The 22,760-nt window shown below is 27.6% G+C and overlaps 1 protein-coding gene across 2 annotated transcripts; it reads left to right on the top strand.

Moving 5' to 3' along the window:
• The first annotated feature begins 1,457 nt into the window (after window positions 1-1,457).
• LOC145837203 (beclin-1-like) lies at window positions 1,458-19,579 on the top strand. 2 transcript variants are annotated; one of them, XM_082944975.1, is made up of 9 exons: window positions 1,458-1,615; window positions 3,346-3,513; window positions 5,573-5,709; window positions 15,293-15,400; window positions 16,453-16,545; window positions 17,226-17,372; window positions 17,749-17,956; window positions 18,187-18,326; window positions 18,814-19,579. In XM_082944975.1, exons 1-9 carry the CDS (start codon window positions 1,472-1,474, stop codon window positions 18,983-18,985), a joined length of 1,317 nt encoding a protein of 438 aa, XP_082801101.1. In that variant the 5' UTR covers window positions 1,458-1,471; the 3' UTR covers window positions 18,986-19,579. The 2 variants fall into 2 exon arrangements, with proteins under 2 accessions (XP_082801101.1, XP_082801100.1); XM_082944974.1 differs by lacking the exons at window positions 1,458-1,615; window positions 3,346-3,513; window positions 15,293-15,400; ... (3 more) ...; window positions 18,187-18,326; window positions 18,814-19,579 and adding an exon at window positions 8,290-10,969 and having other exon boundaries at window positions 5,679-5,709.
• The last annotated feature ends 3,181 nt before the right edge of the window (window positions 19,580-22,760 follow it).

Genomic DNA, 22,760 nt, shown 5'->3' on the forward strand with positions numbered 1-22,760 from the left:
GGGGTTTTATTTTGATAAAATCATGTGCAATCTTCTGCTATTGGAATAGTCACCCTTGAATTAAATAAAATTCTTTATAGCTTAACATTAATTGAAAAATCTGCTGAAACTAGATTATCAAACATGTATTATGCTAAACACAAACTAACTTAATCATGTCCAATATTTTTATTTTTTTCTTTCAAATGAAAAGGACATTTTTGAGATACATAACAGCTGAACCTTATAAAGATTAAAGAATAACAATAATTGTACTAATAAGTTTTTGATTAGAGTTTTAAATTAATCACCTTTTGTGCACAAAAATTTTAGTTTTGGTGCAGCAGTGAATACTTGAGAATTAAAGGGAGTGTGCCAGAAAACATCTTAAAAAATATTTCTCTTAACACATGCATGACATTTTTTCAAAAGATAGGTCTCATAAGTTAAATTTATAAAATCTATTGTTTTCAAGTTGATTCTTCTCTTTGTTGCAATTTAAAACTTGGAACACAAGTTATGTGTTACAAAGTTTTCATTTATGTGTTATGTCAACTTTTGAAGATTAATGTATAAAAAAAATTACCACTTAAATGAAATTAAAACTAAATATGTATTCCATTTAAATCATTTCTACGTAAGTGTCATTTTATTAGAAAAATAATACTTCTGTCATTTAAACTTTAATACATACTTAAATTTATTTAATCTCTACTTCCACATCATTTCATTATTTGAAACACAATGAACCATATTTTCTTTGACTTGTAAATAATCTTTTAACAACTCTTAACATAATTAAAGCATAAAAGCTTAATCTAACTAAGAAAGTTAATCAATGCTTAAAAGTAGTTAAATTAAGGTTTACCTATTTGAAATATAGATAAAAATTTAGTATTTATCCTTGAATATAATTTTAACTTTTACATAATCAAACTTTATTTATTTGCTTCAAAATTTTGACCTGTCATTGATTTTTTATAAAAGTACGTTTAAGGGGCACCTTAAATCTAAGTTTATATGCTTTGAAATGTATTCTATATAGAAAGTTTTCTTAATTTTCAAATGCTTTAATTTTGCTTGTTTGAACCAAGTTTGTACACTTCAAATACTATCTAGAAATTTTAATATAATGGACATGTAGGTCTCTAGGTTTTTATTGACCAAAATACACTTCTTGACTACAAGTTAAGACATTGACCTCAGTCAATTTTTCTACCTAATAACTTGATAATAATTTTTGGTCAATAGTAAGAACAATTTTAAAATTATACTTGTGAGCTAGGCATGTTGCTAATTTGCTCATTCTTTCATTATGATTTTGTTGAGGAACAAAAGTTTTGAATATTTGTTATAAATTTACAAAAATAACCTGTACAACACTTTGTTTGAAAAATTGACCAGTTTAAAAGGCTGTAGACTCATGCTTCAAGCCATAGTCATTACAAAATAACATAAACTTTTAAATTTTTAGAAATTAACTTAAAGAAAAATGTCTGATGACCCAAAACTATTTTTTATTTGTACCAGATGCAACAAGTCCCTGAAACTTGACCAGTCTTTTGATGTTTTTTCAGAAGAAGATATTTGTGGGTTCCAACTAGCCAAGTATGACAGAAATCAAGACTATACTAATGTAAGCTACTTAAGATATAAAAGTATAATTTGAAACAAATTTTCTTAATACTTGTTTTAGTTAGTTCAGTTTTAAATTCCAGTGAAATAAGTTGTAAACAGTTTATTTTTGAGAAATTAATAAATTATGACTTTATATATTTCAATATTTTAAAGAACATGTCCCTTTCTGAAAAATTAAATCATTTTAAGTTTTTTGTACAAAAAAATAAATTATATTCAACATTAAGGCCAAGGGGAAGTATAATCAATTTTTTTAAAAGTTGATCTTAATTTGTAAAGTCTTAACTACACTATAAGTTGCTTTTTACAGCTTTTTACTATTCAAAATATTTTTTGAGATATTGCTTGTTTAAGTCTGAGATAACAAAATGTTTTTTAAGAAAGGAGAAAACTTAAAGGGTGTTTAAAAAAATACCTGAAATCTTTTTTCTCCTTGTTGTTTGAGATACATGCTTTAATTCATAGGAAAATTTCTTGCAATGTTTAAAAATATTTTTTTCATAAAATTTTAAGATTTTCTAGTAAACTATATAGATTTTTTTTAAATAAACATAAGTTTACTTTTAGATCATAACACTTTATTTTATAATTTAAAAAAAATTTTTTAAACCTTTTTTACTCTCTGACCTTGACCAGCTATATCTCATAAATTGTTTTAGATACCTAAAACTTTGAAAAACTACTTATAGCTGAGTTTAAACTCTACAAATTAACAAAAGTCAGAAATAATGATTAAGTCCTCTTCTATGGTCTTCACTTATATTTCACATATTCGAATTTTCACAATAAATTTACCAAAAAGGGCATTAGACGTCTAACATTTGTTTCACCATAATTGACATTTACTTTTAATTGAAAGCCAAAAGTATGCATATTTAGTAAAATCTGTTAAAACATAATTTAAAATTAAAAAAAGGACTAAAGAAAGAAAATAAATGGCTCAAATAAAAGTTAGCGAAAATTCCTTCTGATAGTTTTTTCTTACTTTTATATTATAAAGACTAGACTTGAAAACCTATAAAAAGATGTCAGCAATGGTATAAGGAAATAGATCTATGAGAAAATGTTTATTGTGCTTTTTTGTTTTCCAACTTACTTAAGGAGCCTATGAAACTGTCTAACTTAAATTGCTTATATCTTAAAACTTATTTTAAATTATATTGATGTGTAAAAGATAATTGGTAAAAAAAAATAAAGAACTAATAATAGTTATGTACCCACCCTATTTCCTTAAATTTTTGATTCTGAAGTAATTGTTACAGTTGATATATTTTTTTAGTTGGCAGTTTTTACATGCTGTATACAGGGTTGCCAAAAAACTTGGAAACCTGGAAAAACTTGTAATTTGACAATTTAGGCCAAAAAGCCTGAAATTGAAACAGTTTTTTCATATGAAGTAGAAAAATTTTGATTTGACACAAAAATCTACCAAATAGATAGAAAAAATTTGTCATCATCAATTTATTATCAAATAACACATTTTAAGTAGCTCTACAGTATCTTTTCAATGTTTTTTATAATATTTGACACAGTTTTTTACTTTAAACTTAACCTTAAACTAAAAATAGACCCAAAAATGTGTACTTTTAAAAAACTGGAAGAAATTTCAAAAACCTGGGGAAAACTTGCCAAAAAATTTGGCAACTCTGTATATAAATATGATGTGTTATCATTAAGCTAAATACAATTTGAAAATTAAACAAAATTAAAATACACAATATTTTCCAGGAAAACTTGGAAAGTTTACCAGACAGACTTTACACTGACCTAAGGTCGGCCATGAGAGAAAGGTTAAGTGACGACAGCGAAATGAGTGTGAACAACTTCACACCCGTCGGCAGTTCACACTACACTTCGAGTGAGGGAAGCAGCAGTACCATAATGAAAAATATCAATGTTAGTTTTCTTAAATGTAGAATATAATTGAAGTTTGCAGAGTACTCATACTGAGTATTTCTGAGTTTAGGTATTAAAAAACAGTTTGTAATTGTACAGATTATATTAAATTAAATGTTTAAAACAGTAAGGCAGCTTAAAAACACTTAAGGAATCATGGCAGTACGAAAATTTGTTTAATTTAGTTATAGATAAAAGTTGTGTGCTTAAGAAGATTTCTCAAAAATACAAAGTAATAGTATTACTTTGTATTTTTGAGAAACCTGGGTAAAAATGTTAAAAAAACAATTTACAACACTTAAATTGAGTTAGTATTACTAATACTAATTCAATTTAAGTGTTGTAAATTTTTTTTTTCTTTATGAAGGTTTTATTATTTTTTAAATATTCTAATAAATATAAATCTCAGGACGTGAAACCGTAAAACTCAACGTTTTTGTTAATAAAAGATAAATTATGTAATTTTTCTCATCAATGAGTTTTTAAGTAATTTTTTTACTTGACATGTTTTAATATGATATTTTTTATACCCTTAGGCTAGTGGAACTTTTTTGTGAAATTTAACTAAATAAGACTATTGTAAAAATAATTCTCCTAGTCTTTTGCATAAGTATTTTTCAGATTTTAAAGTTAAACAATCAGGATAAATTTGCTATAGGTTTGAGTGTTGAAAGACAGGGTTGCCACTTTACCTGGAAACCTGGAAAAACCTTGAAAAACCTGGAATTCGACAATTTAGGCAAAAATAACCAAAAAAAACCTGGAATTTTGATCAAAAAAACCTGGAAAAACCTGGAATTTTAACAATTTTCAGATGTTCAGTTGTAAAATTTCGATTTGACCCCAAAAATATATCATATAAATAATTTATTTTTGCCACAATTAAACTTTTTTTTTCTAAAAAACATATTTAAAGTAGCTTTATATTATCTTTTTAATGTTTTTATACCATATAACACAGTTTCTTACCTAGACTTAACTTTATACCAAAAATAAACCCAAAAATGTGTACTTTTAAAAACCTGAAAGAAATTTTGAAAACCTGGAAAATTTTTTGAAAAACAAGTGGAAGAACAATTAGATGTCTTTACTTTTAAAAGGAGAACTAATATTTGTTTTTGTTGTTTCAAAAGTTTGTCAAATAAACTAATGAAAAAATTACCTTTAACTAATTCTTAATTAGGATTAGTTAAAATTAATAAAATAGTTAGGTTTTTTCATAAGTAGTTTGTGAAAACACTTAAACTTATTAGTAAATAGATAAGTTAAGCATAGTTTAAAAAAAAGTTTAAAAATGATTTTCAAAACATTTGTATGATGCTGTTGCATGAAGCATAAAAACAATTGTGCTGATTTAAAAAAAATTTTTAGCTGCAGGTGCTTTCTTTATGCTAGACTTGTTGACCATAAAAACAAAATTATGTTTTTACTTTTGTTTTGCACATACAATGCAGTCGTATATATAATTTACAGGTCATTACAGTTTTTTAAAACAGTTGATGGATAACTGGTTTAATGTAGTAATTATTACACAAGAAAGTATATCAGATCTTTTTGAACTAGAACAGTTAATTGAAACTTCAGACCTATTTTATGGTTTTATTTATAGATTTTTAACTCTTTTTTTTAAAAGTTTTGCTAAGTTTTATTATGAATTAAATTTATAGTAATTTTGACTAAAAAAATAATCTATAAAGTGCAGTATATTGTACTCAATTTAACCTTAAGTTGTAATTTTAAAGTTTTTGTGACACATAGTGCATAATATATTGAGCTTTTGTGGTAGCAAGAAGTTCAAATAACTTATTCAATTACTTGATGTTTATAACTTTTAATAACAATGTACATTTGTTCATACTGGTTTTAAGATGTTATTCTTACTTTTAAGTGTATTTCAAAAGAAAGGTTTTCTTATAGTTAATGAAGAAACCACTGCACTTTTTAATTTAGTTGTTATAAATTTTTGTACTAGTACAGTAAGTGTCGTATGAATGCTTTGTACATTAAAATCAGTTCCAAGTATTTCTTGTAACAAATATTTATTATTATTATTTTTCAGAAAGTTGCAACAGTATTCGATATAATATCAGGAAGCACTGAAATTGATCATCCTTTGTGTGAGGATTGTACAGACTACCTTCTACAAACTCTGGATAAAGAAGTTAATGACCTCGAGGATCAGGGTTTAAAGTATAGGTAATGTGCAGTGTTTTACAATGACATACATTTTAAGTTTAGTTTTTTTACATCAACTTTTAAATTTAAACTATTTGGTTAATGTAAAACCAGGTTTCTTGTAAAATGAGGAAAACACTTAGTACATGCTTATCACTTGATCTGTGAATCAGTTTAATAGTTTATTCAATTTATAGTAATTTTGAAAAGAAAAAGCTATAATCCATAAATTAAATTTAATACAGTGATATCAAAAAAAAAGGTTTAAGTAGCTTTTAAAAATTTTATAACAAGATTCCAGTAGAAAAAAAAAACTATTTTAAATAAAAATTGAAAACTTTATCTTGTTTATACTTGAACATTTTTTCTAAGCAGTTTTTATGTATACTTAATTTATTTTGTGTTTATACAAAGTTATACAAATTAGATAATTTAGTGGCTTACTTAAACTTTAGTTCTACTTAATCAAGTTAAGAGTTTTAATATTGTTAAGTTTTGTATATAATTAGTTAATTTTAGTTTTAGTTAAGATAAGACAAAAGTAATTATAAAACAGTTTGAATTTAATTTAAATAGCTTTATTAAGCTTATCACTCAAAGGAAGTACTTTTGTCAAACTCTGTTTACTGACTTAGTAGATTGATGTTTCATAAAAATGTTGTTTTAATTTAAATAGCTTTAAGTACTTTACAAGTTTTACATAATTAATCAAAAGTCACTGATCGTTAATATGTCTCAATATGTATTTATATTTATGTAGTTTAATTGTTTTTTTTTTTGGTTTTCTCAGTAGTTTTTTTTTCTGAGGCTCGTATTTAAATCAAGATAGTCATAATATCCTTAGAAATTTTAGAATATATTGAATAGAATTTTTTTTTACTTATCTGGACAACTATAACATTTATTGAAAGTTGTTTTCAAACTGTTTTCGAAAATTTAAAAGAAATACTATTTAATATATTACTTGTATTAGTAATGTAGTTTTTAACATCATAAAAACCTGAACCAGTATAAATAGTAATTTATTAAAACTATCCCAGCAAAACATGACTCAACAAAATACTTTTGTTTCTTTTTAACTTTTTCATATGCGTTTGAAAAATAGGTTCTTTTCCATAGAACTATACTATGCATTTAGATCAAGGTTTCTAAAAGTTGGCAATAGCTTCTCTTATGGAGGGGGGATTTTGGCTATAAGATGGCAATATTACAAAGTAATTATGTAGAAACTAGTAGTAAAAGGCAATATATCAAATAAGGGGGAATTCGTTTTTTTTTAATTTGAGCCATGTAAGCGAATATGAGAAAACTTTAGAACTCGAACTTTGGATAAGATTCATATCAGTTTTAGTTTTAAATATATTAGTTTGTCTTAGCTAATAGATTGATTTAAATGACTTTGCATTGTCAGCTCGAAGTTTAGTAGTTAATTTGAGATTTTAAAGCTTGTTAAGATGATACCTACTGAATAACAGAAAATTTTCTCTAGAATTTTTGCATTTATGTAGATTTAATATCACAATCTGTATAAAAAAGTGTTGTGTTTTTAATGCAGGAAGTAATAAAGTTTAAAAAAAACTATGTTTTTGTATTTTATTTGATGTCTCTAAAATTTTGAACTAAATAAAGCACTATCAAGTATATTTTGATAAACAATGTTATTAAAGCTGTCTATAGATTAATTTAAAAAAACTAGTAATTGGAACGATATTTAATATCACTTATACCTATTTAAGTTTTCAAAAAGCGTGTGTTCATTTTGTTAAAAAACACAGTGGTTTTGCCTTTATAAACAAATATTTAAAAAAAGTTGCCTTTATATACAAGTTTTGTGAAATATTAGATTGTTAATATGTTTATTTTAAAAGAACTGAACAAAATAATTCAATAAAATATGACCGTAACAATAATTTGCCAAGTAATTGGCTTATTAAGTTTGTTGTGTTACTAGTTTAGTTTTGTATTTAAAACTTGTTTTTTAAGTATTTTATTAAGTTATTAACAAAATAAGTTTTAATCTCTTAAAAAAAGCTGTTGTTGCTTTAAATTATAAACTGTTTTTAAACACTTTTTAATCTTTTTAATTTAACTAATTCAAGTTAAGTTAAACTGTTTGTTACTGTTCACTCGACTTACATGATAATAAGTACTATACTACTTGAAATGTATTGAAACTTTTGTCATTATCTAATTACCTATACATGTTATAAACTAATACATTTAAGTAGGTAAATTTGTTACTGTTACTTAAGCAAATTAATTTTAAAATTCAATGTGATCCTATCGAAGAAATAGTGATAAGTAATAATTTTTTATAAGAAGATTATCAATAAGTAAAGCTTAAATGAAGTTAAAGTTTTTAACTAAAGTTGTTCAACTACTTATACATTTCTTATTATCATTTAGTTTACTGAAACTTGAAATATTATTTATTAAAAATGTTCAAGAAATTTATTCTATTAAAAAGTTTACTAAAAGTTTTACAATTTTGTTTGCATATTAAATAATAAATAAAATACTTAAATAAACATTTACAAATATAAGTAGAAATAGCACTTTTTATGAGTCATGTGTTTGATATTATGTATTGTTGCGTTGCAGATATTTTTAGATTAATTTGATAAATGTCATCAAGTCCAAGCAACTTACACCGAGGAGTAAAAAGGAGTCGCGCCAACAGTCCCGATTCGGACGATTACTACCCAGCAAATGTAAAAGTTCAAGATTTAACAAGGCACAATTCTAATAGTGGTTTGCACCAGAGCTCTCCAAGTGCTTCAAGCCAAAGCTCTTCTAATGGTTCAAATCAGAGCACTTTGTACGGACCAAGCCAGAGTACTCAAAATGTTAGTGGTTTTAATCAGAAAGCTATCAACAGTTCATACCCTAATGTTATTAATGGTTCATTTCAGAGTTTTATAAATGGTCCAAACCCTAATGCAACTAATGGTTTAAACCACAATGCTCAAATTAATGGTTCAAACAAAATTTTTCAAAATACTAATAGTTCAAACCAGAATACTCTAAACACTAATGGTTTAAACCAGATTGCTCCAATTGATGGTTCAAACCAAATTTATCAAAATATTAATGGTTCAAACCAGAATAATAAAAACACTAATGGTTCAATCAAGACTAGTATCAATGGTCCAAATCCTAATGGTATGAACCAAAATGTACAAAACAGTGTGAATCAGAATGCACACAATATGTCACACATGAATGCACCAGTCAACGTTGCTCCCTCTTCTCAAATGTTGCAAAGACAAAAAGCAACATTGAACAGTTTCCCCATGCAACAAAGTAGGGTGAATCCAGCCAACAATGTGAATGTCAATCCGTATGCAGTTGGTCCATACAGTCATGCTTTTGGTCAAAATCAGCAAATCTTTCAAGGTCCTGTACGTAACCATCAAAAGTTGTGGTCAAGAGTTCAAAGTTACCAAATGTCCCTTCCAAATCCTCAGAACCAGCAGATATTCCTTCCAAGTGCTCGGAACCAGCAAATACCCCCTCTAAATGTCCAGCACCAGCAAATATTCCATTTAAATACCCAGAAAAAGCAGATGTTCCCTCCAAATGCCCAGAACCAGCAAATGCCCCCTCAAAATGTCCAGAACCAGCAAATGTTCCATACAAATGCTCAGAAACAGCAGATGTTCCCTCCAAATTCCCAGAACCACCAAAATCCCCCTCAAAATGCTCAGAACCAGCAGATGTTCCCTTCTCTTGCTCAAAGCCAACCAGCGTTTTTTCTGAATGCTCGGAAACAACAAACAATGAGCACTAATTTACCAAACCATCAAAAGCCTCTTCCAAATGCTCAGATGCAACAAATATTTAACCCGAATGCACAAAACCAACAAAATTTTGTTCAAAATGTTCAGCATCAAATGGCACAGGCTTTAAGTTCACAACCGTTTGTACCTAATGGGCAGAACCAACAAAATTACCTTGTATACTCTCAAATGCAACAAGTTAATGCAAATGCTACAAATGGTCAATTGATAACCAATGCCCAGAATCAGCAAAGAACCGTTCCAGTTAGCCTGAACCAGCAAGTATTTCCCAATAGCCTTGTGCGTTCACACGCTCAACACCAGCAAGCAATGCCAAACCCCTTCAATGCTTTGATTTCCAGACATCAGACTCCGCGGTTTCTAGTACAGAATGCTCATTTGCAGCCCAATATGATGCAACAAGGCCCTTCAAACGGTAAATATCTTTACTGCTGCAAAACAAATCGCGTTGTGAGCACCGAAAACTGGGGTGAAAAAATCCCAAACTTTGACGAGGCAAACCCACAAGTGGGTGATAAGGAAAAGTTTGTTGGGGTCGATGTTAAGTTGACTGAAAAGGATGAAAAAGAAGACTGTGCTGTTTGCTTGGGACCTTACAAAGAAGGTGGACCCTTGAAAGGTACAGGCGTCTGTAAACATTTCTTTCATGAGGAGTGCATTAAGGGCTGTTTGAAGAACGACTCCAAATGCCCCATTTGCCGCAAAGTTATAATAAAAACGCTTGGTCCCTGCCCCAACGGGTACATGTACATTGCCAGGGATCCCAACGCCCGTTGCCAAGGACACAACGACTGTGGGATCATCAGAATCAGGTACGTGGTCGAACCGGGAGTTCAAGGACCAAAACACCCAAACCCTGGTAAAAGCTTCAATGGGGACCACAGGCAAGCGTTCCTGCCGGACAATGAAGAAGGAAGGAAAGTGCTGGAGCTGCTGAAGAAAGCGTGGCTCAGGAGGTTGACGATGACCGTGGGACCGAGCTTGACCAGGGGAGTGAACGACGTGGTGACTTGGAATGACATCCACCACAAGACTTCACTGGACGGAGGGCCCTACGGGTATCCTGATGCCGGGTACCTGCAGAGAGTGACTGAGGATATGAACGCTCTTGGAGTGAAGTTGGACGAATGATGGTGTTCTAGATGAAGTTAGAATGTGACACATTTGTTTTGTTAAACGTTTTCTTACGCTTATGCTTTTTAATGAATTGTTTTTATTTATTTGATGATTTATCTACGAAGTTTAGACTTATGCACAGAGTTTTTTACACTTTGTTAAAGTTTTGCATCAAAAAAAATATTGAATTAGACCAGCTACTTTGACTAAGTGTGAACAAGTTTTATAAATTAAGTTTTTCGCTGATTTTTATTTGATGAAATATCGTGGAAACTATTGAAAAAGTTTTTTTTAATGTTTATTTAATGAATTACTCATCTTTATAAAGTTTTTGTGTGCTCCGAGTTAAAGTTTTGCTAAATATTTTTTGAACTATTTATCTGATGAATTATTTGATCTGTATGCATATTGTTTTAATCTTAAAAGTTTAAACTGTAGTTAGTTTTTATGAGTTATTTACATGAAATATTTGTCTTCAAATTATTTTTGGTTGTTGATTAAAAATAACTAATAAGAAATTATTTTGTTGTTATTTTTACCACGATTTGTTTAACAAATACAAAAAAAAAACTAAAGTGACATTTTTTACTTATTCAATAAGTAGCTAGCTTAATATGCGTTTTAGCCCTATATTTCTCATTTTTCTTTCAAAAGTCCTCTTTAAAGAAACACAAAAAGCTATGGCCTCCCCTGACAAGATTTCTCAAAAAACTACAATTAAATATGCCTGATTTTTTTTGCTCTTTATCATCAACTTCAATATGTACTGTAAGTTTCAAATTATGGCCTTGTGGCTCCCCCTTTACAGCTTATGGCCCACTAAATTTCTGATATTTTCCTATAATATCTAATATAAGTTTCAATCTACCCTTAAGACTTATTTTGCTCCTCATCATTAACTCCAGAATATCTGGCGAAAGTCAATGTCCTTCTGTAGCCTCTTTGCTACTTATGGCCCCATTTTAAGAATTCCTGTTTTAGACCTTTTTAGTTTTTATTAATATAGAATTTAAAACTAATTAATAGGTTATGTTGTTGCTTTTAAACAACTGTAGCCTAAAATGAAATAGTTAAAAGTAATGCACCTGACATATTAGTTTTGGTAAGACTATAATATTGAATATTAAATAATGAACTTCACACGACCAACAACAAAAGCATCCGAGACAACCTACGACCGGTTTCGTCCTAATTAGGACATCACATGCAGTCATAGTTGCGAGAAACCGCTGTTGTGATTTCACCAAGCAGGCTTAAATACAAAGTACTGAAGCGACTGTTTGTGAGAAAAGTTGAAAAAATTTAAAGTATAACATAAAATAAAAGGAATCTTTAGCAGAATATAAAGTTGACATAGTATACTAAAAATTTAAACAGTACAATAAGTCAACGGAAATTATAATACATAGATATCGTAATATTTTTCTTGCACTTAGTTTCATATGCACATGTAATAATATAAATACAAATATACAGAATAAAATAATTAGTAAAACTTTCCATGAAATTTCTAGCTTAAGATGTGGAATAACACATTGTTTTGTGAAATTTTGTGCAAAAGAGTAGAAATACATATTATAAAAATGTGGTAAAAATAAAGTTTTTAATTACTTTGGATTATTTGTTTCAAAACTTTCACTATAAAATCTCAAGAAAACTTCGAATTTACTTTAAAGAAAACACTTAACGAATATAAATTTAGTCCTGTAATACTTGATAGACTGTTGAGTTGTAATACTTATTTATTAGTTTAAAATAAATTAAAAATTCAAAATCGAAACAACTTCATGTTTAAATAACCAACAGATTATTGATTAACTTGTATTAGAATATAATTACCTTTTACTTTTAAAATTTTAATGTATGTGTATGAATATTAAACCAAAAAAGTGTTTAATATCGAAAAGGATCAATGACTTTAAGTTAAATAATAGTTATTTAGCTTAGATTGTAAAGGTTAAATTAAATTTACCAACGTTAGACAGTTCTGGGTCTACCGTGAATTATTTTAAATAGGTTTGAAAATTATATATATAATGAATTATAAAAACGATCAGTGACTTGTACGATATAAAACAATGGCACCATTTTGAAAACGTTACAAGACCATGTGCAAACTATGCAAATATACAAAAAAATTAACTCTCGCCATCAAATGAAAATCTATTAACATTTTAAAGTTTTTTTTAATGTAATATGTAATAAATAGTGAATAATTAAGAACTATTGTGTTTAATATTATCTCAGTAAATTTAGGTATGAAAAATATAATTTGGTATTTTTTTTTCGATATAGTTTTATTTCGTAGATTTATAAGCTAGGTACCTCTTTGTTATTACTGTTATTAAAAATTAAAAGTTACTTTTTAGTTTCAACGAATTTATTTAAGAAATTCATTAGATTTCTTATGAAAGTAGCGAATTGTTAAGCAAAAATGAATGTTTCGATATGAATCCATCTTCTCCCGGTGTTTGTATGAGATTATCTTGAAGTTTCCTCATTTGATACATCATTATATAAAAAAACGAGTTATAGTAATTTTTTATTGTTAGTGGTTAAAAGAACTTTTATTTTTTGTTGAAATTCACTACACGAAGTTTTAAAAAACTACTTGGAATTTTATTTTTTATTTTAGGTCTTAAGCTTGTTGTGATATAATTTTTCAAACGTTAACAAAGTCCACAATAACTACTCTTTCAAAACTGACTTTCTCTAAAGCTAAAAGATATTTTTATATTAATTAAAGTAACTACAGTTCATGCTTTTAGCTTTTAATGTTATTTCTTGTTCACAATGCTTTTATTCCCCTATGGCCTTAATAGTCTAAGATTTAATGAAAAATGACAAAAAAAAAATCTGTTTTACAACTAAGAGAAGTATATTGAAGTATTGAAAGTTAGAATTTTATTTAATTTTGCATTTGGTTATGAATAACTTTAAAAATTAGTTATAGTAGAATCTTTTTAAAACTTTGGGAAGAATACTGACTTTATGAATAAAACTTATTTTTAAAAATCACAATCTTATAACACAACATGAAACCCACTGAACTCTTAATTATATACGCAATATAGAAATTTAAAGACTAGGGAATAGAAAAAAAAAGTATAGGCTCTTATATAACATCTTTAAAAATTAACTATAATTTAATACTTAAGTTTTCATAAAGTACAAGGATTGCAATTAAAATTTTAGGTAAAGTCTATTTGTAAAATGCTTCTAATAGAAATGTATGAACCACTGTGTTTTATTGTCAACATACTTTGAAATTAAAAAATACACTAACAGCATAATACTTTTTTATGGAGTTAACAACCTAAAATTTTTATGAGACATTCCTATAATAGTTTAGAATATTTAGTTTTTATTTTTTTAAGTGCTAAATTGCTAAAACTTCAGGTTGCGTACTCTGACGGGGAAACATCATTAAATAAAAGGAACGAGTTAATATGCTCTTGTATACACTTTAAGAAGCTTTATTTCAAAACTTAAGAGCGTTTTGATAAAAAAATATCTATTTTAATTTGTACAAGTACTTAAACCAATATATAATTACGTCATAATACAATAGCCAAACTTTTTTTAAACGAGTAAACTTAACTTAAAGGTTTAGTTAAAGAGATGTTTTTCTTTGTTAGTTATCTAAAGATTTCACAAGGCCACTAAATGTTAGTAGAATTATTTTTTATTATATATTTATTTTTTTTTTTGTTTAAGTTTTAAGATTGTATAATTATTAAGTAACGTGCATTTTCCTAAATTTAGCCTAGCAACATTAAAATCATCATACGCTAGTAACTTTAAACTATAGGTTTTAATTAGATTTTACTCAGTTTTTTGTTATACATTTTTTCTTTTTTTTAACTTCTTTTATTTCAAGTTTAGCCTAATGTCTTCCTACTTGTTATCACATAAATTTTTACAGATTTTAAACAACTGAAGATCTCGTTTTTTTAAACGAGTGAAACATTGTATTGTAATAAAATTTTAAAAATTTATCATTGAAAACTTCAGGTTAAATAATGTAATTATTCAATTCTTTTTATTTTACAATTAAAACGTTTCCTTGGGTAGAATGATTTATTGTAAGGGTTACTTTCAAAAGTTTGAATATATTAAAAAAGTTTTAAAATAAATTGTGAACTTAATGACTTCGATCGCTTGTATCTAAAAAGTTACTTTGTTAAGCAGTTAAAGGTGCCTGTTAAGTAAGTTAAAAATATACATTGGAAGATCGAAAATAACCAATACTAAAGTTGTATGACTTTTTATATTTTTTGTTTAAAACGAAAAAAATAGCTATAGAGTAAATGTAAAACAATGGATATAGTATTGTAATTATAAAATTATTTACTATTATTTTAGTCTTCGTATCAAATGAGCTTTAAATTAACTATGTATTTAGTATTTGTGTGTATATTTTTATCTCAAACTTATTGGTTAAATATTACTATTTTTTAAATTGCTGCTTTAACAACGAAAGTAAATTAATAGTTTTTGTATGTTAAAAGTGTTTTATTAAAAAAAATGTTGCAAAACTGGATTTATCATAAGGAATTAAATTATGTGATTGCCATAAAAACTAAAAATGAGTTCGTCAAGAAATAATTAAATTTAAAATTTTACTTCGACGGTTAATTTGTAGTTTTTCGCATTTTAACAAATAAAAAAACAGTCAACTTTTCCAGAGAATACTACCAATCTGTACTGACTGCTGAAACCGAAGGCTTGAAGAAAAATGATTTAGAAAATGACATTAGTGACTTGGAAAGGCAAATTGAAGAAACACTCAAAATGTTAGTTATGTGTTACAGTGCTTTCCAAAATATGAACTTGTGTATGTATAGAAATAAGTTTCTTGGGTGTTTTCAAAATAATGAAATACTGTCTTGTTTTATACTACAACACTGACTTTTAATAGTTATCAAAAAGTACAAGTGTTTTTATAGTAACAAATGCAATTAAACCTATAATTGTAGTGCTTTAGAAAAATATTTAACTTTTTGGTGTAATGTTGTTTCTATATTTTTCTACCGAGAATAGTTTTTGAAAAATTAAGAAATCAATGATATATTTGTGCTAATAAAATGATAAATTTCTAATTTTAGTAATGATTAATTTTTCGTTTTAAGTTTCATTAAGTTTTTTTAATTTTTTTTAAATTTTGTTAGTTTGTTTATTTGATATAAATTTTTCAACCTTATGTTTTTTTATAATTTTTTAAATTTAAATACTTTCAAAAAAAAAAAAAATTTAACGCTATTTTTTTTTCTTTATTGATAATAAGTTTTGCAATCAGTAACTGTTTTTGAGTGCGAATTATTTATTTGATCCTTTTAAATACCAAATTTAAATACTGTTGTAGAGATTCTTAATTTGTAAAATAAGTGTTTAAATCACCATCTTAACAATTTTACCAACTCAGTTTTTGAGATCATTATTTATTTTTTTTATTAAAAAAGTAGACAATACGGAAGCTATACAATAAATAGCTTTGTTTTTGCTACAAGCACAATTTAATACTGCTTTCAGTACAGCCTTATTTATTGTCAAGTTTAGAAAATTTTATGTTTCAAAAAAATTAAAAACTTTTAAAACTACTTTGACCATACTTAGGCGTAAACTATACAAATATGTTTATCTCAGTGAAAATTTTTTTTTGCATCTTAGTTATACCATTTTCATGAGTATGCTATTTATTCTTAATAGTAAACATATAAAAAAATTTGAAAAAAAAATATTTATGAAAAAAAAATATTTATGAAAATAAGAAAATTATAAAAATCTGACCCATATACTTCATATGTTTATAAATATGCGTACAAGGAAATTCATTCTAAAAATACAGTTTAGAAGAAACGGAAGCCGAAAGGTTGTCCGTTGAAGCAGAAACTGAAAAGTTGAAGTTGGAGGAAAAACAGTTGAGAGACGTGAAAGAAAAGTTTGTATTTTTTTTAGTTTACTGTTAGTGTTTTGTTAGCACGTCTACAACAGAAAAAGTAATTATAAACGTTGATTTCTATAAAAATAAATTTATAACGTGGGTTACCAAATACAATTGATAGTTCCTAAAAATACATTGATGTTGTTTTAGTTACTATCGACTTTTAGTTTCTTTTGTAAAATTTATGAGTCTGTAATGTTAAAAATTTTTTTTAGTAATTTTTGAATGTAATTTGGTTGCCATTGTTTTAAAAACGTTCATGATTTTTTATTTGGACATAACCAATTTTCTCTAAAGTTATTTTACTAAATATTTATTAACAATAGATATGAGTTGAATTAGGAAAAATTTTCCGAATAACTACAAACACTATGCTCGAAAGCAAGACTGTAGCAGAACAATTTTCTTTGTGCAGAGTATAGAATATATGTTAAGTTTCAGTAACAAATAATTTAAAATTTTATTATTTATAATAACACAATTACACTGTTTCACCGCAAAGCGGATTTTCAAATTGTAAATCTTATTCAAATAAAATCCGCTTCTCGGTGAAACAGTGTAATAGTGTTTCTCAAAATAATAAAAATTTAATTTTCTATCTCCTTCTTTGATAGATTACCCTGTCAAGTTTTTTTTAACCTCAATAGTTAAATAAACTAGTCGTACATTGAATTCAGACAAACTTGTGCGAGCTACGATTTGAGGTTGCAGTTGATGAAACTCGAGGACGAGCACACGTCCGTCGATCAGCAGCTTGATCAGGTGGAACAGGAAATTAAAAAAATCGTGAAGGCGAACGTTTTCAACGCCACTTTTCACATATGGTAGGTTTTATTTTTGTTCTTATCATTTTTATTACAAAGTATGTATGTTAAACAAGATTACCCGAACAATGCTTTTAGTATATTGTAATTTTTTATTACTTAACTCTGAAAGTTTACCCAAAGAAAAAGGCTTTAGTTGAGATTTAAAAATTAATTGTAACAAATTCTTAATTGTTTTTATTAATACATTAAACGTTGCCATCATTGTAAAAGAAGTATTTCTGTTGTTCAAAGTTTTCAAATGACTGAAAACTTTAAAAGACAAGTATTTGTGATAAATCAAGTTGGGATGTTAAACAATGTCCCAGCTCAATTATATTTATAAATGATAACATAATCAAAACAAAACTCTAATAAACCAAAACATCCACAACAGGCACAAAGGAGCGTTCGGCACGATAAACGGTTTCAGGCTGGGGAGATTACCTGAAGTGAACGTGGAGTGGGGGGAGATAAGCGCGGCGTGGGGGCAGTGCGCCTTGTTACTGAACTGCATGGCCAAGAAGCTGAACCTCCAGTTCAGCAAGTACAAGGTGGTGCCGTTCGGTAACTTGTCATACATACTCGACCTCAAGACTCAGAAGGTTGGCCGAAATAAGTGGAATTTTTAGAAAACTATTTTATATAACATATTTTTTTTATGTTTAAAGCATTTATTTTATTCTTAACATTATACGACTTAAGTAGACATTGTTACTGTGAAATTATTTTTGTTGTGCAGTATACACTACTACTGATGTTATTTTATATCAATTTTGTCTGCAATGGAGATAAGAAAAAATAAAGTAGTAAGTTTCCAAAATCATTTTAACAGAAACTCGACCTGCACTCGAAGGGAACGCACCGGTTATTTTTCAGTTCGAGTTTCGACCAGGGCATGGTGGCCTTTCTGGAGTGCTTGGACCAGTTCAAAAACGCTGTGAACAAAATAAACAACTTCAATCTGCCCTACAAGTCGGTTGACCTTCAGTTTAAATAATTACTTGTATTCATATTAAATAAGAACAACAAAATGTCTTTAGTCTTACACTGTTTTTTTTTATAATATACTACCATATTTTTATTTGGATCAATTTCAATTCAAGTTATTTTTTCCAGTTCATTAAAAGTATTAGAAGCTGTATTTCATATTTTTTGTTTAATACACTTTTTTGTCTAGTTTGAATACAGTTTTTCTTCGGTTGACTGAAGTGCACCCAGCTTTTGAAAGTTTTGAGAGCCATTGTTCCAAATAACAAATGACTTTTTGCTCGTTATTTACAATATTCGAACATTCAGGACGTACCAGGGCAAGATAGAGTAGAGCAGCAAGTTGCTGTATCGTCTGTTATGCACAGGAATTTAAATATTTTGGTACAACTTATGTTCTGAAATCTAGATAACGTATGCAACTTTGTTGCGCGTCATTTATACTATTCTAACATTCAACATTCGAACACAGGATGTACCAGGGCAAGATAGAGGACGCCAGCACGGGAGCCTGCTACTCGATAAGGACGCAGATCAACAGCGAGGAGCAGTGGACGAAAGCGTGCAAGTTCGTCCTCACCAACCTCAAGTGGGGATTGGCCTTCACCGCGTCACAGTTCACCGCACCCGTTCCTGATCACTGATTTCGTTCCGGATCGCTGATCACGTGAAAATCCATCACAGTTCGTTTCGGATGGGCAGCTTTAAAAAACCGGCTATACTAGTTTGCATTTCTGCTGAAGTTAAACTCATTAAACTTTTTTTTTTCTTTATTAATTTTAGTTATTACAACTTTTTAGATTTGTTTTTTATATGTATGTGTAAGGCTGGTTAGGAATAAAGTAAAAGGCTAAAATATATACATAACACATTGCTGACTCAGCGAATATGCAAATTAGTTGAGGGTTTCTGAAGCCACTCTTCCTAATCATTTAGATAACGTTGATTGGAAAATCATTTAACGATAATTTTAATAGCATCGAGTTATATGTTAGTATTATTTTTGAATTGCATTAAAATAGGGGTTTTATTGAATACAAATCTGTTGATTATTTAAACAAGAATCGCCAACTTAAATAAATAATTTTAATAGAGTTGCCTAATTTTTTGATCTAAGCATATTTTAAAAGTATTTTTTATTATTTATAAAATAAATTAGTGTACTAGGAACCGTTTTGAAAGTACTTGAAGTAAAATTTTTGAATAGTGTATGAAAAGAGTTAAAAAGATTTATGAAAATAGGACGCTTTTGCATATAAGTTTGTTTTTAGCAGTTATTTTTATCGATTTTTTTGATTGTTTAAAGTGCAATAGTTTTGATTAAGTTGTTTATTAATTTTGCAGCTGTTATTATTATTTCTAAGTAGCTTTAATTTAATTTATTTTTATTAGCTGATAAAAAAGATGGCTAAAATTTGCTTGCTTGTTTTAAATAGAAAGTTGTAATTAAAGTTGTTAAACTGCTAGAAAGCAGTTTTTAGTCTATTTAAAGTTGTTTTAAACTAAAAGCTTTAAAGATGTATAAACAATAAAATTATAAATAAACTTTATCTTAACAAAGTATTTAAAACAACTACTTAGTACTGATCTCTTAAAAAACATACTTTTATTAAAGTAAAAACTCAAAAAAAAAAAAGTTTGGTACCTTGACACTTTTCACTTAGACTAGGTTTTCCCAAGGAACCAAGGTTGAAATTGTATTTTGGGCGATTATAGCGACAATGGGCGAAAGAGAAACGATTTTGATTTAGTTTTTTTTTTGTTTGTATATTCAGAAGGCTGAGTTAGTTATTCGTTTTTACTTTCCGAGGTACAGCTAAAATAAGAAAAAAAAAAACACTTCTAATTACTTTTGAGAAATGAAATTTATCAACTAATTATAATTTATCATGGTTTCTGAAAGAGACTACCGGAATCTCTTATATAATAAGTTACTTACATATGATACTTTTCATTTTTTTAATTTGTTCTTAATAATAAACCAGTATTCATTTCGGCCATCATCTACAAAAATGAGATGTTTCGCGCCATCAATAGTAACCAACGAAACCGGCCATCATAAACTTCAAAATGTATCAAATTACTTCTAGTAAAAACTATTATTTATTTCATTTGTATTTTAGTAAATAACTACGCTTTTTTCAAGACACAAATACTTTTTGTTAAAAAATAGCAATAAGACATTTTAGAAGCAGCAATAACTGTGATTGTAAAATACTTTTTATCTTATGTTTTTAATTCTTGTGCATATTAAATAAACAAGTATGCATAAAAGTTTTATAAGTTCTAATTCGATGTGACATAAAAATATTGTTAAGTAATTTTTAGTGAATTAGTAGATTATAGACTAAGTATAATAAAAGTTAACGACTTTACTATATTATTTTGATTTTAAATTTATTAAAATATTGTTGTAAAGAATAAAACTAATCATAAGGTAAGTGAAGTAAATTCAAAAATTTTTGTCGTTTGTGATAATGAACAGCTAAAAATCTTTTCAAACTTTTTTTAAATTAAATTAAAAAACAAAACTCACAAAATGTTTTCTAATAATATAAATCTATAACAGTATAGTTACAGTATAACAACTTGGTAAATCTGTTGCTTTTAAAATGTTTAGTCATAATGGCTTTATTTACCTAAGAAAAAAATTAAACAAACTTTATTAACAAAAATTAATTGATGTTTAATTAAAGTTTAAAAAAATCGAAAATACAAAAAAGAGTTTCTTTTATTCAGAATAACATCATATAACTAGTAATAATAGTTTATTTAGAAGGAATGCACTTGTATGTGATAATTTCACAGAGTCCGAAGAACAACCGTGAAGCTTTTGGGTACCTATCCATGTGACATGGGGAGTCGTTCAAACCGATTTCTTTTCCCGGTTCACCTACTATATGAACACAATCTTCGTCTATTCCAGAGATATCACTTTGATCTAGCGCATTATCAGGTTGACCTGAATGCCATCTGTAAAGTGCAGGTTGATCGAGGTCTGTTACGTCATAAGAAGTTCCGTTTATCAGTCTGTAGTTGCCTTCTTGACCTCTATCATTTAGTCCTATCCACAAATGCTTGTCACCAATGCTGTCCTCTACGAGCTTTCTGATTTCTCTGCCTCGAATGTCATAAGTCTTAAACATTTATAATAGTTCTAAAACAATTTTTCTTTACAAAAATTGTTAACATTTTAATGTTAGTAGTTAATAAAACATACCCGTGTCTACTGCTCCCTTGATGATCTAAATTGCGAAAGATTAAATCTCCACCCATCTCATTACAAAGAAAACGAGATTTTTCAAAACTTCCCGGAGTCGGAGTGTCTAAAGCTGTAGCTGACTAGAATAAAATAAGCAAAAAAATAGTAACAATTATACTAATTTTCAGCTTTTCTACTGTTAAAGTTATTATTTATTTACCTTTAAAGTTAGGGCGTATAGTTTTCTTGTCATCTGAATGAGTACTAAAGAACAGGGTATCGGTTAAATACAAGTGTAAATGGTTTTAGGGTGCAGTTTGTTATAATACTCAGCCTAAAATTTATTTTTATTGAAATTTAATAGCATTAAACTGACTTCATTACAGTCGGGCCAGATTTACCAGAAAAAAGTCTTTCTCGGTTTAAGTAATTATAAATAAATTCACTCTAAAATTAAAATAAGTGATGTTTAAAAGCAAAATAAAATAATCAAATCACATTGTAGTGCTAATAGTTAACTGTTGGGACGTTTAGCACATTTCAAAAATTTGTTTACACAATATGTTTTTGAGCTAAGAAATACATTGCAGGCCAAAAATTTCTGGTGGTGGACCGTGCGTTACAAAATTTCCCTTTATAGAACAAAGTAGACAATATTTATTTTTATTACTTTTTAATTTAATGAAAACAGTAAAAGTTAAAAAGTATGAATTTTGCAGTATAAAAAATATCGTAATTTTTATCATGTTCTATTATGTAATATATCTTTATATATCTTCTAAAAAAAGAAAACAAAGTAAACAAACCGTAGTTATCTTGTACTTCGGTGTGCATGTTTTCTAGTTCATCGCAAGTCCATGCCCAGCCTCGGTCATTCGAGCATTCCACTCTTGATAAACCAAAAATTGCAATAACAGAAAAGAATAATTGATAATAGTTAACAGGCATTTTTAATTAAAGTTAATAACTAAAAAAATATTTTGTAAACAGTAGTTGTAAATAAAAAAAAAAACTGAACTTAAGTAAAAATTACGTTACTAATACAATGTTGCAAGAATATCATGTTTTACAATATACAATACTTCATGTAATATATTAAAATGTCGACTAAACATCACAAACTGTTATAAACTTAAAAAAAAATGACTTGGATTTTTACATTAAAACATAGTTATTGATTGTATAACGTAAACTCGCCCATTCGCCGGTTTACTAAA

This window comes from Thalia democratica, chromosome 5 (genome assembly GCF_965202585.1).
Source record: "Thalia democratica chromosome 5, ktThaDemo2.hap1.1, whole genome shotgun sequence".
NCBI lineage: Eukaryota > Metazoa > Chordata > Thaliacea > Salpida > Salpidae > Thalia > Thalia democratica.